The sequence below is a fragment of the Desmodus rotundus genome, chromosome 7 (genome assembly GCF_022682495.2).
Source record: "Desmodus rotundus isolate HL8 chromosome 7, HLdesRot8A.1, whole genome shotgun sequence".
Taxonomy (NCBI): domain Eukaryota; kingdom Metazoa; phylum Chordata; class Mammalia; order Chiroptera; family Phyllostomidae; genus Desmodus; species Desmodus rotundus.
In genome coordinates, this window is record NC_071393.1 from 118,451,667 (window position 1) to 118,468,196 (window position 16,530).

Sequence of the window (16,530 nt, forward strand, 5' to 3'; positions counted from 1 at the left end):
TACTCAGTTAATGTCAAATTATTAAATGCATTAAAAACTCCATGTGTTAATTTATCCAATTAAAAAAAATTAAAGTACATATTGATTAAATCTGTATAAAGAATTTAAACGTACGCTCTAGGGCATAAAGTCCAGCAAGGAGATACATCCACCAAAAACACTGTTAGAACAGTCCAGGGAGTCCCTCTATTCGGTATCTTTCTTCTTACGCTCACTGAACACTCTATTCATTTTTTAAAAGAATCGTCATTGTGCTCTTTTGCAGTCATTGGTTTTAAGACTTTGTATGTTTTTAAAGCAGTTTTGGGTTCACAGCAAAATTAAAAGGTGGAGCTTTCCTTCCCTGTCCCTATACATGCACAGATTCCCTCATTAGGGTTAGGATTATTATGAACCTGAGAATGACACGTCTATAAACTACTAGTTGTGGTTCATTTCTGGTACCTGCGTTACGGCAAACATGTAAGGCTTTCCCTGATAAAGGAACAACTCTTTAGAGACTGAAATCTAAAACAGTTCAGTTTTAACATTTCTACTCTACTTTTAATACAAAATAATCACCAATATACATGGTTGTTAGAGAAAGAAAAAAAATTTCCAGATATTCTCTGGAAATCAGATAAAATTCATGGTTGCCAATCTTGGAATATAATGCAAAATGGACTAAAACTGTATTTCACTCAAAATTACATGACCCGCCAATGCAAAATTATTGTCCTAAAATGCTTTTTCCTAACAGATGAGAGAGGAGAGGCACGCATATCGATAAATAGTGACTATTCCAAAGATGGAGAGATGCACCAAAACAAAGGCAGCTGGAGTGAAGGCCTCCATCACACAGGGTAAACTTCCAGTGTCTGTCCTGCATATGTAGGGATCTGTTTTTCCTGTTGCAGGAGTGGACTACGCTTCCTTACTGGCTTCAGAAGTGGTTTTCTATCATTCAATGAAAACTGCTATCATTCCTGCTACAAACACTGGGGAATGCCTGTGTGTCAAAGGTGTCAGGCTCTAGGTTAGGTTCTTAAAAGGAAAATATAATCTCTGACCTCTAAGAGTTTACAGCCAATGACAGATCACTAGTTAATGAATAATTACAACAAAAGGTGATAACTGCTATGATAGAGTAAATACAGGGAATAGGGAGGAAGATTCCTAATCTAGCCAGGGAAGATCAGGGTGGGTATCCTGGAATAGTGAAGAGCTAGCTGCAATTTGAAAGCAATAGGAGTTTAGTTAGACAAAGAATAGGGGGAGGTCTTTTCTCAGCATGGGCCTTTAAGAGGGGATTAGGGGAGTTTCCAAGGTAAGAGAGAATGCACTATACTAGAACTGCAAGTAGTTCCTCGTGGTATATATATAGGGAATGCCTGGAAGTTCTTTCTTCTTTAACAACTGCCTACAACGGTGGTTATTTTGCATTGAAAATACATAGAATGGCTAAAACTGGACTTTTTATTTTTGGATTTCAGTTTTCTAATCATAAGAGTTGAGGCTAGGGTACAGGGTAGAAAGGTAAACAAGGGGTCAAGTATGCCATAAGGAGCTTGGCTGGCTCTTTATCCTAAAGGCCATGGAAAGATTTCAAGTGTGCAAGATTTCAAGGAAAGAAAGATAAACAGAGAAACACAGATGTATTTGTTTTTTCAGGTAGGCAAAGACAAATGACAGGAAGATGGGTTTGGATTCTGCTGCAGTAATGCAAGCAAAAAATGATAGGGACTGAACTAAGTGGCAGAGAAGGGAATACGCTTGAGAAGTGTTAAGAAAATAAGATAGATCATGGTGACTACACAGATGGAAGGTCTGAGGGAAACACACAAAAATGGAATGATTGCTAAGCAAAGGCTTTTTATTAAAAAGATTTTATTTATTTACTTTTAGAGAGAGGGGAAGGGAGGGACAGGGAAACAAGTAAATGTGTGAGAGATACATCGATCAGTTGCCTCTTCCACGCCCCCAACCAGGGACCCAGCTGGCAACCCAGGCACATGCCCTGACTGGGAATCAAACCTGAGACCTTTTGGTTTGCAGGCAGGTGCTCAATCCACTGAGCCACACGAGCCAGGGCGTAAGCAAAGGCTTTTTAGAGAATATACTGGCATATGTGTCACACTTGAAATCTGAGTATTCTTTGACCCAATAAGTCCAATTTATTTTATACAAAAATATTCATGTGCAAAAAGATGTTTGTATACGTGTCTTGAATAAAATACTGTTTACAAAACTAAAAAAATGGAAACCACCAATGCTTAAAAAACATTAGGGGACAAGTGCACCATTGAATTGTACATAGATTTTTAAAAAAATGAAGTGGACCTATAGATACCAACACAGATCTTCAAAACCTATTAAGTAAAAGAAAGCAAGTCTATGAAAGTTATGGGTATTAAAACCTTATTCATGTAAAAAAAGGTGTGTATGTTTTTGTGTGTGTGTAAAGTGGGAATACATATACATACCTACCTAAATCCATAAGAAAGGTCTGGAAGGCTATGTATCACTGTAGGAACAGTGGCTACCTCTGGGAAGTGGGAGAAGTAGGCAGGACTGTATATACTTTTGGAGTATTGGTATCTTTTACCATAAGAATATATTATTATTGTATTTTTTTAAATAAATAAAATAAAAGGAAAAAAAGGACTCCCTGGCTTTTAGTATAGTCAGTTAGGAAGGTATCACTGAGTTAAAGAATAAGAAAGGTAGATTAAGTGAAAAATTATGCCTTTAGTTCTGGATTTGAGATCGTACTTGGGGAAATCTAGACAGATCTGCTGTTACCAGGGCCTAGAGCCCAGGAGAGAAAACCGGGCAGACACAGATTGACAGTCATCAGTACACGAGTGACATTTTAACCAAGGGAATGAATTACCTTAGTCAAAGAGAATGCATTGTGAGAGAGAAAAGTCTTAGAAGACCTTCACCAGAGATCTATCTCAGCAGACTGGTTAAGGTGAAGCCATATCCCAGGGAAGAAGCAACGAGAGCAGAAAACAACTCCTGCCAGAAGCTTGAAGGAAAGTGAAGAGAATTAGGTGGAAATCTGGCAGTAGGTAGGGGAGCCTTGAGGTAGTCAGAGAAAAACTTTTCTTTCAAAAGATGAGAAAAGCAAGCATAGTCAAATGCTAACAGGAAGGGGCCAGCAGAAGAGAAGTGAAAGGCACAACCTTAAGAAGAATAAAGAAAAGGTGGTATTATAAAGGGAAGGGGAAGGGATGAGATCCAAACAAACACTAAAATACATGTGGAAAGATTAGGTTTAGGTAGGAGAAGAGATTTTCTTACAGAGATGAAAGGAAAAGTCAAGACTAAAAGACAAGAGCAGGATAAAGAAAGCTGACAATTTTCTCATGGTATGGACATGGAAATAGATGGGGAGTCACCTTATTAAGCTGGGAGGGGACATACAGAAGCAGGAGCTAAAAGTGGGAGAAACACCAAGGGAGCCCAGTTGAAACCTGAGATATAAATTGCCTGACCGCATAACTGTTTTCCAAGAAACTCATCAGTCAGGACTAGGAACAAAGGATGGGTTATCATCGTGCTCTTTTAGAGGGTAAAATGAAACCAGGAAAGAGATCAAGCCAGGTACTGAAGGCTCTTAAGTATTTTCCCCAACATCTTCAACTCTAGAGAAATCTTTTACCTCTATTTGGAGCATTTATTTATGAGAAAAACAAAACAAAACTAGGTCTTCTTAAAAACAGTTTCTTGCTTAAGTGTAGCCGCTCGGTGATGAGATTATTTTAAGTACATTTTATTTTTGGTCTTTGGATTACTTTATAAGCAGGGCCATCCTAAATCTGGATACCAAGTACCAGTTTTAAACTTAAGGAAAAAAGAAGTCTGTGTAATTATTATAGCCAAATGAACTATAAAATAATTAAGTATCTATGTAAGTACTTTGTAAGTATATGAGAGAAGATACTTTAGGCAAAATTAGATATGGATTCATATTTTTAAAAATTTGCTAGCATTTAAAAAAGGTTAGTACTATGAAATAACTGTTTTAAAATGTAAAATAAGGAAAAACCTAAGTGTATATATAAGCTATCATCAATTTGGAAAACTTCAAAGGAAAAAGTCATTGCCGTCATGAAGTCATAATGTCATGTTCATGTTGTTATGAAGTCCTATCTTCAGTTAGCCTAAGTAAATTTCACTGCTACCTTTAACATGAGCTAAATGGACAGAGATTTATTATTTCAACACAGTTAAAAAAATTCTTCACAAAATAATTAACATGGGGAAAAAATAATTGAGGATCACCTTGTCTTTCGACTGTCCTTGTCGAGCAATTGCATCGTATTTAATTTTTCCTTCAGCATCCACCTGAATGGCCAGTGCATTCGACATTTTTTTCTTCCGTCCCATATCCAGTGGATACTGGGCCACATGGATCTCTGGAAAAGCACCTCCATCTCCAAAATCCTATGTATTGAAAAGAAATAAAAAATATAGTAGTAATCTGAGATTCAAGTTATACTCATTCATTCACCAAATAATGACAAAGCTTTTACTATGCAAGAAGCTAGAGATACAGTTTTCTGATCTTGGGGAGTGTATATTCTACTGGGCAAAGATATAAAAAGCATAATCTTTGGCTATGTGATAAATGCCTTGAAAGTATCCAGGACTGGAAGAAGGGCTACCTTTGATACTGTGGCTGGGACTGTCTTTGTGAAGAAGAAAGGGAACTAAAGCTTGACTGATGAGCAGTCAGTCATGGGAAGACCTGAGGGAAGCATCTTCTAGGCAGATCAAACAGCGAGTGTGAAGGCCTTGCTCCAAGAATGAGCTTAGCATGTTCTAGGAAACGAGAGTCCAGTGGGGCTGTAGCTTACTGAGGACAGAAGGCCAGACACATAGGTGATAAGACAGACAAACTGCATGGACAGACAAACACCAAATTATGGAAAGGCTTTTAGACCATGTCAAGGAATCTGGCTTTTATATATGTGGCAGAGAAAATTAAGCAAAATGTTTAAGAGAAGGGAAAGATTTTTAGTTTTAGCATAAATAATTTTCTTAGTGAGGAACAGGTCAAGCTTCAGTTATGGCAGAAATATACTTTTTTTCTTGGAATCGGCTTTAATAACATGATGTTAGTATTCAGTATTCCATGAGAAGCAAACAAATAGAATAGGAAAAACCAGAAATAAGCATATCACATTTCTAATGGTGATTATATATATACAATTATTTACAAAAACTAAGACTTCTAAAGTAGAACAACTAAAGTCTGTCAATGAAGTTTAATACACAAAAAAGCTATGTTAACATCAAATGAACATGAAAGTTAATGTAATTTTGTTAATATTTGCTTAGTACCTTACTGTAATTTACAAAATACCATTTATACTTATATTATTTCATTTAATTCTTGTAATTCTTCAAAACCTCCTAGCTTCATATGGGAAAAATTCAAATTTAGAAAAGCTAAGGGATTTCCCCGAGGTTTCATGGCTAGTATATGCAGGACTTGAACCAGCTCTTTTGACTCCAAAACCACCTCTGTATTTCCTATTGCATTGAAACACTTTTCTTTTAGCTCAAAAAAAAAAAGGTATATCACTACTAAGAAATGATAAGAAAAACATATTAAAATGAATCATTTAGAGAGTTTGATGAAAATAATTTATGAAAATAACCACTTTTATAAGATCTCACCCTTCAAGAAATATTTCAGTACATCATGGATATGAGATTCCCTAGGTAAAATATGCATAATTGCATAATTGCTAAAAAAAAAAAAAAAAAAAAAGGTTTGGCATTTTTAAAAGCTAACAATAAAGCTGACGGAGACATTTTCTTACAAATTAGGCAGAATAGTTAAAGCAGTTCCAAGAAAGGTGCTACCTGTTCCCAGGCCATCAATCTCTCACATGCTCAGATTTGCTAGGGTCCTTCAACTATAATAAGCACTTCAGAACTGCAGATGTGGCGTTATATGGTCATTAAGCTTGCCAGAAAATCAAAGCTTTTACTCTGAAACCTAGAACAAAATGCCTTCTTCTGCAGAACACTCACTCCCCTCGAGAAGCATTCATGGTATTTCAACATTAACTGGCCATTTTGGTATGATTTTCAAATAAACTGTTCTGTTCCACCAGGATGTATGGAACCTTTGATAGTCAAGTTAAGATTTTAAAAAGCTAATAGTTCTTGAATATCATAATGCTGAAATGGAAGCAAGGATGAGATTTCTGTTGTATGTAAAATAATGCTTGCCACCTGCAACCTTTGAGGTCAAATGAGTATCTATAATCCCTCAAAAAGAGACACTCAAGTCCTTTATTAGATATGTCAATCACTACCTTTTTACCCCATACTAGCCTCCTTGGTGATCTTTTATTTTGCTCTGCTTCTCACAAATTACACTATCAGCAAAAACAAAAGCAACAACAGAAATCATTTAAGACGGGCCTTCACACTCTAATATTACTAAGGACCAGAGGTTAGCTGAGGGGAAAAAAAAACCCCACAGAACATTTTAGAAGACATGATCTAGTTGGGTGTTCCTCTTATAGACTTATAAGGAGTTCTGGTAGGCAGGGGGAATGACAAACATGGGACACGCTGAGAATATAGGTGGTTTCTCGCAGGGTGCTAAGCAACTAGTTCATTCACTATGATTACACTTGGAGACATGTGAAAAAAAGCTATGGGCATGAACTTGACATGTGTGAAAATAATAACCATATGACAGAATACAACAAAGTGATAAAATGAAAATAACTGGGTACAAAAATGAATGGTATAGACAATTAAAGATTTTTAACAGGGCAGTTATTCCTTGGGACATGGAGGAGGAAAACCTGCAGGAGTCAGAATGAATTTTGGGAGAAGAAAAAGGCTTGATGATACAGAAGACATCTTGGGGAGGCAAAATGAATTAAATATCAAATGTTTGCTTTTTTCCCCTAGATAGAAAAAGGGGGCAAGTATGGGAAGGTCTGCCTTGGAATTAGGGAAAGGAACATGCATTGAACTGACGTACAGGATCCTGAGTACTCAGGAGCATGGGTGCTGCCAAAGAACTTCGTTATTTTCTAACAAGCTAAACATATAAAAAGATCATTCTAGATTCTTTCCTACCCCCTCATGCCTCCAAATCAACCATCAAATTCTATCTCTTATACCTCTTAAAAATTTATCTAATATGTATATTAGGCATATATCAACATTCTCAAAATGAAGACAAGAAAACAGATGAATAAAGGTTAGTATTGGCCTGGGGTCACACAAATTGTAACGCCGTATGATGCAAAACCAGTTCTATTTTTTAAACTCCTTGTCAGTGCTCTTTCCACTATACCCAATGGGAAAGACATCAGAAAAAGGAACACTGCTGGAGTTTTCCTTGGAGGAAGGCTGTAGAGACCTAAAGAGTAGGGTTATATGGTATTGCACATGTAGGAAGGAGGAGGGAGTGAAAGGTACCCAAACGTGAAATCATTCTTTCATTTTTTTTCCTCTTACTTCCTCATTACTTTCCATATGCTATAATCCCTAAATTTATGAAAGGTATACTAGTTTCTTTTGTACACATTTAATAGTTTGGCATAAGAAGAGATATAAACTAATACAATTCTCCAGTGATCACAAAGCAGTGATGATAATAAGTACGAAGAAAAAGATTAATCTTCTGAGAAGTAAATATATGTCTTGAGAGGTCACAACCAGAATTTCTATCATACTGACACTCAAATGTGGAGATTCTAGGGTTTAAATTTACTTTGCAAAGGTACTATAAAATATTTCAGCATAATTTAATAAACCCAAACTGAAGGCCCATACGTACCTCTAATAACCGAGGTATCCAGCCCTTCCGGTACCCGTATGGGGGAGGCTCCCTGCGGGAGGACACCAGTGCCGTCTGTCGTGATCTCTGGGATCTGGCCTTTTCTTCAGCCTCAAGCTGGTCCTGAGACAGCTGAGTAGGTGCAGGTAAAAAGCTATAAGCAAAGATAATAAAAGTCAGATTTTAAAAACTCTTACAATTAATTTGATTATTGCAATTTGGCCACCAGAGACTGTTTTCCTGTAAGACTCTTTCCTGTGAGCAAAAGCGCAGTTTTCGATGATCCAAGGCAGAATTCATTAGTCATTTTGTTATGCCTGGAAAGAAAGAAGTACTCAGAGACACACAGTAAAAACACTTGACTAGAATGCAGGCAAATGGTGCCCCAAAACAAAAATTAACAGATATTTCACATACTAGACAAACTACTGAGTTTTCATGCTTCCACTTCTCTTTTCAGGTAACAAGCAAGTAAACATTCCCAATTACCCAGAGGCCAACTGTCTAGCAGCATAAGATTTTCTTCGTGTCTCTGCTCACACTCCTTATTTTTGACTATTTTACTCTTGTGCATCTTACTTTTAACTATTTTAGTGCCGATAAAAAACAACAAAGGTTAGAACTGAATCTAACAAAGAGGTGGATAAGAGAAAGAAACACAAATTGCATGTTTAAGTGAGCTTTCGCAAGGGTATCTCGTTTAGAATGCAATTTAATACTTAAGAGATCAGTCCAGGATGGTGTGGCTCAGTTGGATGGGCATCATTTCTGTGAAATGAAAGATTGCCCGTTCGATTCTGGTTGGGGCACATGACTAGGCTGTGGGCTTGTCCTGGCTGGGGTGTGTGTGCAAGAGGCAACCAACTGATGTTTCTCTCTCACATTGATGTTTCTCTCCCTCTCTTTTTCCCTTCCATCCATTCTGTCTAAAAATAAACAAATAATTTAAAAAAACTAAGTAAATAAAACTTAAGAGGTCAGATTTAAAGCCTAAAGATGTAATTTGTCATTCTTTTATCCAAAACAGCCTTTCTACTAAACCAGTGATTTTTCAACCTTTTTCATCTAATGGCACACATAAACTAGTTATTAAAATTTTGTGGCACATCAAAAAAGATGATATTTTTTGTTGATCTGACTAAAAAAGGTATAATTTTGACCCATTCACCCTGGATGGCTACTGTTGTGTTGGCTGTTGCTATTTTTCAATTTGACAATCGCAGGGGTGTCCAACCTGTGGCCCACGGGCCACATACAGCCCAGGATGACTGTGAATGCAGCCCAATACATAATCGTAAATTTACTTAAAACGTTATGAGATTTTTTTTGTGATTATGTGTTACAATTATCTAATGTGTGCCCCAAGAAAACACTGCTTCTTCCAGTGTGGCACACAGACGTCAAAAGGTTGGACACCCCTGCAGGTAAAAAGAGGTCAGGTCCCTTACTGAATAGTCAGGTATTGCATGGGATCTAATCCAGTGGGGAGGGAGGATGTCAGGTAATGCGATGGCTAAGAGCTCAGAGTTCAAAGCCTCCCTATGCCAGTTACTAACTTGGATAAGCTACTCACCTCTCTGAACCTGTTTTGGCGGACTGAAAGACTACCTACATCATAGGGTTGTTATAAACTTTAAGTGAGAAAATCCATTCATCCCTGTTCCATAAATATTTGGTTATTTGGAGCTGTTCTGATTCCCCGTTTGAGTTAGTTGCCCACATCCCTACTTCCACAAGATCCTCCTTGTACCACTACTGTAACACCATCTTACTGTACTGCAATACTTTCTTCATTTATTTTACCCCCCGTCCCGCTAGACTGTAAGCAACTTGAGGGCAGGAATCCAGCCTTCTGCTTCTTTCACCCCTAACTCTTCTGGTATTGTCTAGTTCACAGCGGGGCTACTGAAATGTCTGCAGGAGAAGTAAGTTCACCCTTACCCTTCATGCTCACCATCTTACGTCACCATAGCCTTCTTGGCTTTCCTAAGGCCATCTTAGGATCTTTACTTTTGCTATTACTCCCTCTGCCATAAAACCGTTTGTTTACTTACTAAGAACATTATAGTGCTGTTATAGAAAACTCTTCCCCAGATCTTTATTGAGTGCTTGCTTCTTGGCATTCATGTCTCTGCTCCATTACACCTCCCTAGAGCTGTTTTATGACCACTTTGTCCAAAACTCCATCTCACATCTTTATTTTATTCTTAATACTTACTACTTAATTGCTTTATTAATTTATTTACTCACATATAGTCTCTCCTAGAATGTAAGTTCTGTGAAGCAAGGAGTAGTCTTGATTCAATACTGTAAAACCTTCACTTGCAACAGTGCCTGGCACATGGCAGACTTTCAGTAAATGGAATGAATGAATAAATGGAGTCCAAAGAATAAAAAATCATAGCTATTTTCAGTAAACCATATATACCCAATACATAGGATGGATAAAAGACAATTACCTAGAAGCCACAATTTTACTATGTTTCATTTTTCTTTTTTTTACCTTCTATAGGGAGAACTAGTCATTAAAATGATCAAAAAGCAGGCAGCCTGCCAAAGTAGAGTTTGGAAAATCCAGGAAACAGGTAAACGGGCCTGGATTAAGGTCAGAACCCACTGTAGCCTTTCAGAGGGCCTCTTGTTGTTCCCTATAAAGGATGACATTCTCACGGACAAGCCCATTCCTGGTGGGGAAAGGGGAACGGGGAGGAGAGGTAACATACAGTGGGACGCTGGGGGCAAAACATCTAAAACAGAGATACTTGACAGTGTCTGGAGACATTTGTCAGGATTTGGGGGCTGGGGTGGAAAGGAGGTAGGGGTGTCACTGGCATCTAGTGGGCAGAGGCCAAAGATGCTGCTAAACATCTCACTATGTGCACAGGACAGCTCCATTAAGGAATGAATTATCCAGTCCAAATGTCGACAGTGACACTGTTGAGACCTCTTAATGTACTTCTTCCCCTTCACTAAAAAAACATATTAAACGCAAGTGATATTGTTGAATACATAACTTTAATTATGAGGGGGTACCCCCCAAACTGGAATTACCTTTTGGAGGGCAGACCCCTTGTAGTGCAGTCTTCCCCCACTAGGTGAGTGTTCTAGGAACCCATCTCTATCAGTGCACCAGCTGGTGGTATTGTGAGAGGCTGTGTTCAGCTTCAGTGAATATTTTTGAAGACTCTTTCAATGCATTTGTCCATTTCAGGACGGGTGATTTACGAGTGCACCTGCCCACACTTCACTGAGTGTTCAGCAGTTTTTGACCCCAAAACGGCATGAGCCCCCCGTGCCTCACCCTCCATATTTACCCTATCTCCCAGAAAGACTAGAATGAAAAAAGTCCTCAAAGGCCAATGTGGAAGAGGTGAAACAAGAAACAGCAGAAGCACAAAATCAAAATCAACAAGTTCAAAAACTGTTGCGAGCAGTGGGAAAACCATCTTAATAGATGTATTGCATCAAGTGGAAAGTACTTTGAAGTACTTTGAAATTTAAACACGTAAGAATACACAATTTTTATAAGTAAATTCCGTTTTGGGGGGGTCCCCCCTCGTGCACTTGAATTTAGACAATTAAACCAGTATGACTTTAAATCTTTAGTAACAATCATTGGTGGTGACAAGACGGTAACACATCGGTATGTTAGGTCCCTACTATTAATCCCTGGTAGATCTTGAAAATAACACTTCACCTGGAAACTTGAGACCATCTCTAAAAACCAAATCAGCTAGAACTCACTCCGCAAAATCAGAAGCTATGCAGTCCCCAAGTCACGCTATATAAAGCCCGCAGTCTGCCACTGCAGTTTTGAGCACACAACGTCCACATCATCTCTGGTACTTTTCCTGTGCGTCCTCCAATTTCACCTTTTCCGCAAAACCTTTCCTCGTAACTCCACTGGTCTCTGTCACAGTACTTCCCACCTAGAGGGAACTCCATCAAATGTTTGATGCCCACAACATTTACTAAAGGAAACTCTCCGGTCCAGCTCATTCCATCTAATTCTTTCTGCACTCAAGGTTAATACTACACAAACATTCTGGGTTCTTTGTTTCCTATCTGTATGCCCGGCTCACCATCTTTTCTACAGCTGAAGACTTCCTTCAGATTTCCTTCTTGTATACATACAAGCCCTAGGATAGAGCAAGTCGCCAAAAATTAATTCCCAAACGAATTTTCTGATCCAAACATTTTTGGGATTCATAACTGTCATCAGCTAGGAAACATGCGTGTGTGAGAATGAAGTGTGTTTTGGGAGCGCAGGCGGATGCCCTAAAATGATTCCTTTCTTCACAACACCTCTTTGAGACTCAACTCTCCCTATTGGGTTCGCACGGAAAGTTTTCCTACTTAGATGGGGCAGCAAGGTCGCGGACGAGTAGGAGTTACGTAAGTCCTCGGAATCTCCCACTAAAGCATCTTTTTTCATAAAGGCAAGGACCACTTTACACGCGGTTACCAAGGCAACCAGGAACAACAAAAATCTGAAGCGGTCCTGTCTACGAAAGAAATTCTAAGGTCCAAAGTTAAAGTGCGGAGCAGCGGCGCGAATTAGTAGACAGCGGCCACTACTGTGGCTAATTTAAAATCTCAGTTCAGTGCCATTCCTGACCTACCCCTGGTCCCAACCCCGGAACCCTTGTTTCGGAACAGACACCAGAGAGAGATTGAAACTGACAAACTGCCGTTAAGCCCAGGGTCGCCTCCCGCCCGCCTCACTCCGCCCCAATAAGCGACTTCCCTCCACAATCCCATCGCACCCACCGAGCCGCGGACCCGAGGGAGCGCTCTGCACACCCTCACAAGAAGCTTAAGCGACGAGCAAGTACGACTCCCCTGCAGCTGAAGCCACAGAACTATTCACCACGCCGCTGCTTTCGGCCCTAGTGAGGGGGCAAACTCAACCCGGGAAGCCCCTCAGTGAAGACCCCAGCTTCGGCGAGGCCTAGTCGCCCCGACGGCCGGCGGGAGGGCCTAGCGGTGGTCTCGGCCCACATTGTTCTGTGGCACGGGCCTGGTCGTCGCCCAGAGAGTGTGGACAGAGAAATGAAAAAAGTGGGTACTTCCAGACCCTTCCGTATCGAGGACCCGAATTAACAACCCACCTGGTGAGCGCCATCTTCTTCCGCTTGCTTTCAGCGCGAGCGACAGCACCGAGAGGCGGGTCTTTCCTGGACTAGTTAGAAAAAAGGAAGGAACGCGCAGTGCGCAGGCGCCCTAGCCATACGGCCTGCTGGGATTTGTAGTTGTTTGACTAATACCACAATTCGCTTCCATCTAACCAGAACAAGGTGGGGTAATCGATTCCGTTAAGAATAGCAAATGCACGACTCGTCCGCTGTAAAATGACAGGGCGTTAACCAAGCGGAGAGGCCTTTTAAGTTGCTTTATTCTATTCCCAACTCAGTCTCATTTCACTTTTAGGGGTCCCAGATATAAGAGACTTCCTGAGACAGCTACATTGAATAAAAGGGTGAAGAGTTTTAAAACAATAGAAAATCGTGAGACTGGCGAAGGGAGAGTTCTTGGACACTGAAAACGTTCACACACAAATTTTTTCTTTAAATGCTATCCCTTACCAGCAGACCCCAACCCCCAAACATTACCTCCTGGGGAGGTATTGTGTGATCCTTACTAAGTTACCTTTAGAACCATGAACCTGAGAAAAGACACCAGCTAAAAAGGGCTTCTGGTGGCTAACTAGGCTCAAATTCAAAATAAAACAAAACACCTGTGCTCAAATTAAACAAACAAACAAACAGCCTTGCAGACGTTTCTACACAGGAGTCTCTTAGAAAACTGTACTTCAGGGAGAAGCCTGGCCTGCTCTCTTTCTGCTGACTGAGCCAGCCCTTATAAAGGAGGTTCTGGAATCCTGTTCCAACCAAGAGAAGACCTTCCGGAATCCAATCAGCTGTACAGCTCTGACCCACTGGAGTGGCTCTATTCTGACCAATCAGGACAGTGCCTTTTAGACCAATCAAACTGTGAAGATTTGGAGTCCTCATATATAGGAGGAGAGACCAATTAGGGACACTGTGGGGACTTCTGTCCATATCAGCCAGCTCCCCTCTGGCTCTAAGAAGTGCAAAGCGGGCCTTCAAGGAACAGAGCAGAGCTACTTAGTGGGTGCCCCATAGCTGTGCTGTATCACAATTGAGCTGCTTTGCACTGAATAGTTTCCTTCTCTGCGCCCTCAAGTTAGGGATGCCTCCTGGTGTTGAATTGACACCAACAACCATTGGTTGATGGTATGTGTTTTACATAGATTGAGTTTTACATAGATTATGGATTAGACATAATCTTTGATGAGCTGACAATATAAACGGCATCTGCTTCAAAATATTGGAAAGAGACAAGTGAGTACAGTATAGATGAAATGAGAATAACCCTGAGTTCTGATCACTTTCAAAGCTGGGTAATGGGGACATGGATGTTTGTGGTAGTGTTCTACTTTTGTATATGTTTGAAATTTTACATGATAAAAAGTAAATGCAAACTTTCAATTGCAGTATAGCATGCATACAGGAATGTGCGTACACTTTTAAGTGTATCAGTCTTTGAATTTTCCCAAACCAAACACACCAGTTTGAGCAGCAGAAGAAGCACCCCCCTCCACACACACTCAGTATGACTCCATTTCTGGTGTGACAAGATATTCCAGTTCATCTAGTACTTTTCCTGCCCCAGACCTGGAATCAGTCATTTCTCTAAGGAATCTTCCTTTAGGCAAGAAAGTGATATTTAGAGGAAAAAAAAAAATCTGGATGCTGCAAGTGCTTGTGGGACTGGGTTGATTATTGTTTGGAAGGCTTTTCAGTGGACAGAGCTAAAAAAAATCACACACATTATTTTTTGAGAAAATGCATCATACTTACATACCAATATTTCTAAAACCGCAGATATAGGTTTAAACAGCTTCTACTTAACTTTGATTTTATATGTATTTCGTCTGCAAATCTTGGTACTTAATGGCATAGTTGTGGGTGTGAAACCATGGATTAGGGAAGACTACTGTATCATAACAGGGGACTGATGTCCCATCTTCTGCGCAGCCCCAGGGATTATGCAGGGCAAGTGCAGAGTTGGGGTGGGGGGCGAGGGAAGAGATCTCAGAATCTCTTCTGAGGTTGGGGGAGATCTTAGAATCCTGCCTGCCACAGGGTATAAACCAAATGAAAAAAAGTCATTATTATTTCTTTTCATCAATGCAGGATTGCTGATCACAGTGTGTAGGGTAACAACCATGATCTGGCAGTCTGAAGACGTAAATTCAAGCTATAGCTTCACCAATAAGCTGTATTATCATGGTCAAGACACAACTTCTTTGGCTTCAATTTTATCAAACTTAAAATGCTTATCATGTTAACTGCTTTATGTGTGTATAATAGTGTGATTATACCACTTAATTGAGGTAACGTAGGTGAATGTGTTTAACTCAACTCTAATGAACTATGTAAATATATTAGCTATTACAGTTAATATTTTGGTTGACAGTGATCTGCTTTAACCTCTGCTCCAGGAATGTATCATTTCTAAAAAGAGAATAAAAGGAGCAAATTAGAGAAGGTCCCAGAAGCCAAGATCAAGGAGCTTAGTTTTAATTCAGCAGGTAATTTGGAGATGAAGGAGGACTTAAATAGAGAGCCCGGGTCCAAGAAACTGGCAGGAAAGATGATTCTTAAGGCAGAATGGGTTTCTATGGTGATGAGAAACAAGGCCACTGAGGACAAGGTTAAAATAATTAACATGGGAAATCAGCAAGTCACAGACTAAGACCTGGGATGTAGGGTTGAAAGAAAGAGGTAAGGAAGAGCTTTTAAAATTCACTCTCATTTTTCACAGAGGCACGTCCATGAGATGCATTTCTACCAGTCAATGGTCCCTTGCTCTCCTTGGGGTATATAGAGAATAGGAACTGACTTCAATAGTAATCTTAGCAAAACACAATTAAGAAGGCAAATCTATTGCAAAAGTAAGACGGACATTGTACCCCAAGGCTAAGTACTTTATTCACATTTGTGGGGGGAGGGGTTTTGTGTTCAGTGGTGCTGGATCTTCCTTGCAGCATTCATTCCTCATTATTGCAGGTAATTAGCAGCTGCTAGCTCATAAATAGCCCAGTGCAGGCCAGAACTGATGCTGCTCCAGGTTTCAAGGAACAATCTACTCACTCTACTCTTGGTATTCCAGATAGAGGATAGAATTTGTCCTCAGGGAACCCAGGGTCTAAGTTGATTCCTAACTAGCTGTGGCTCTGTAACTACAAGTGTAATTATTAGTAGTAGCAGATTCTGGAGTCAGCTTTCCTGGGTTCTTTTCCCAGCTCCCTAATTTACTAGTTGTGCATCCTGGGCAAGTCACTTAACTTCTCTCTCAGTTTTCTCGCTGCCTCACCAACCCCTCAAAATGAGGAAAGTGTATAATCTAGTCTCATAAAGTTGTTGGGACAATTAAATGAATTAATCATGTAAAGTGCTTAGAACAATATCCAGCATAGAGTAAGTGTCAAAAAGCAATAATTATTTTTTGGCCTCAATTTAATTGACCTTAACAACATTTATTAAGCTTCTTGAACTGATTTTGTAGTAAAGGAGACAATTGAACTCAATTTTATTTCCAGGGTAACTACCAACTCACACTTTTCTCCTATATGATGTATGTCTTTATTGCAATGCTAGTATTTTATGCTCTGATGCCATTATGCTTTAGTTATTGCT

General features: G+C 39.7%; 1 protein-coding gene across 1 annotated transcript in view; it reads right to left on the bottom strand.

Annotated features, from left to right (window-relative positions):
- SNW1 (SNW domain containing 1) overlaps positions 1-12,981 on the bottom strand; it is a 29,722-nt gene extending 16,741 nt beyond the window's left edge. Inside the window, exons 1-3 of the mRNA XM_024567753.3 lie at positions 12,916-12,981; positions 7,805-7,958; positions 4,270-4,431 (exon numbers count right to left, since the gene is read on the bottom strand). Of these exons, the coding sequence (XP_024423521.1) occupies positions 4,270-4,431; positions 7,805-7,958; positions 12,916-12,929 (330 nt within the window). The 5' untranslated portion in view covers positions 12,930-12,981. The remainder of the gene's footprint in view (positions 1-4,269; positions 4,432-7,804; positions 7,959-12,915) is intronic.
- Positions 12,982-16,530: the final 3,549 nt, after the last annotated feature.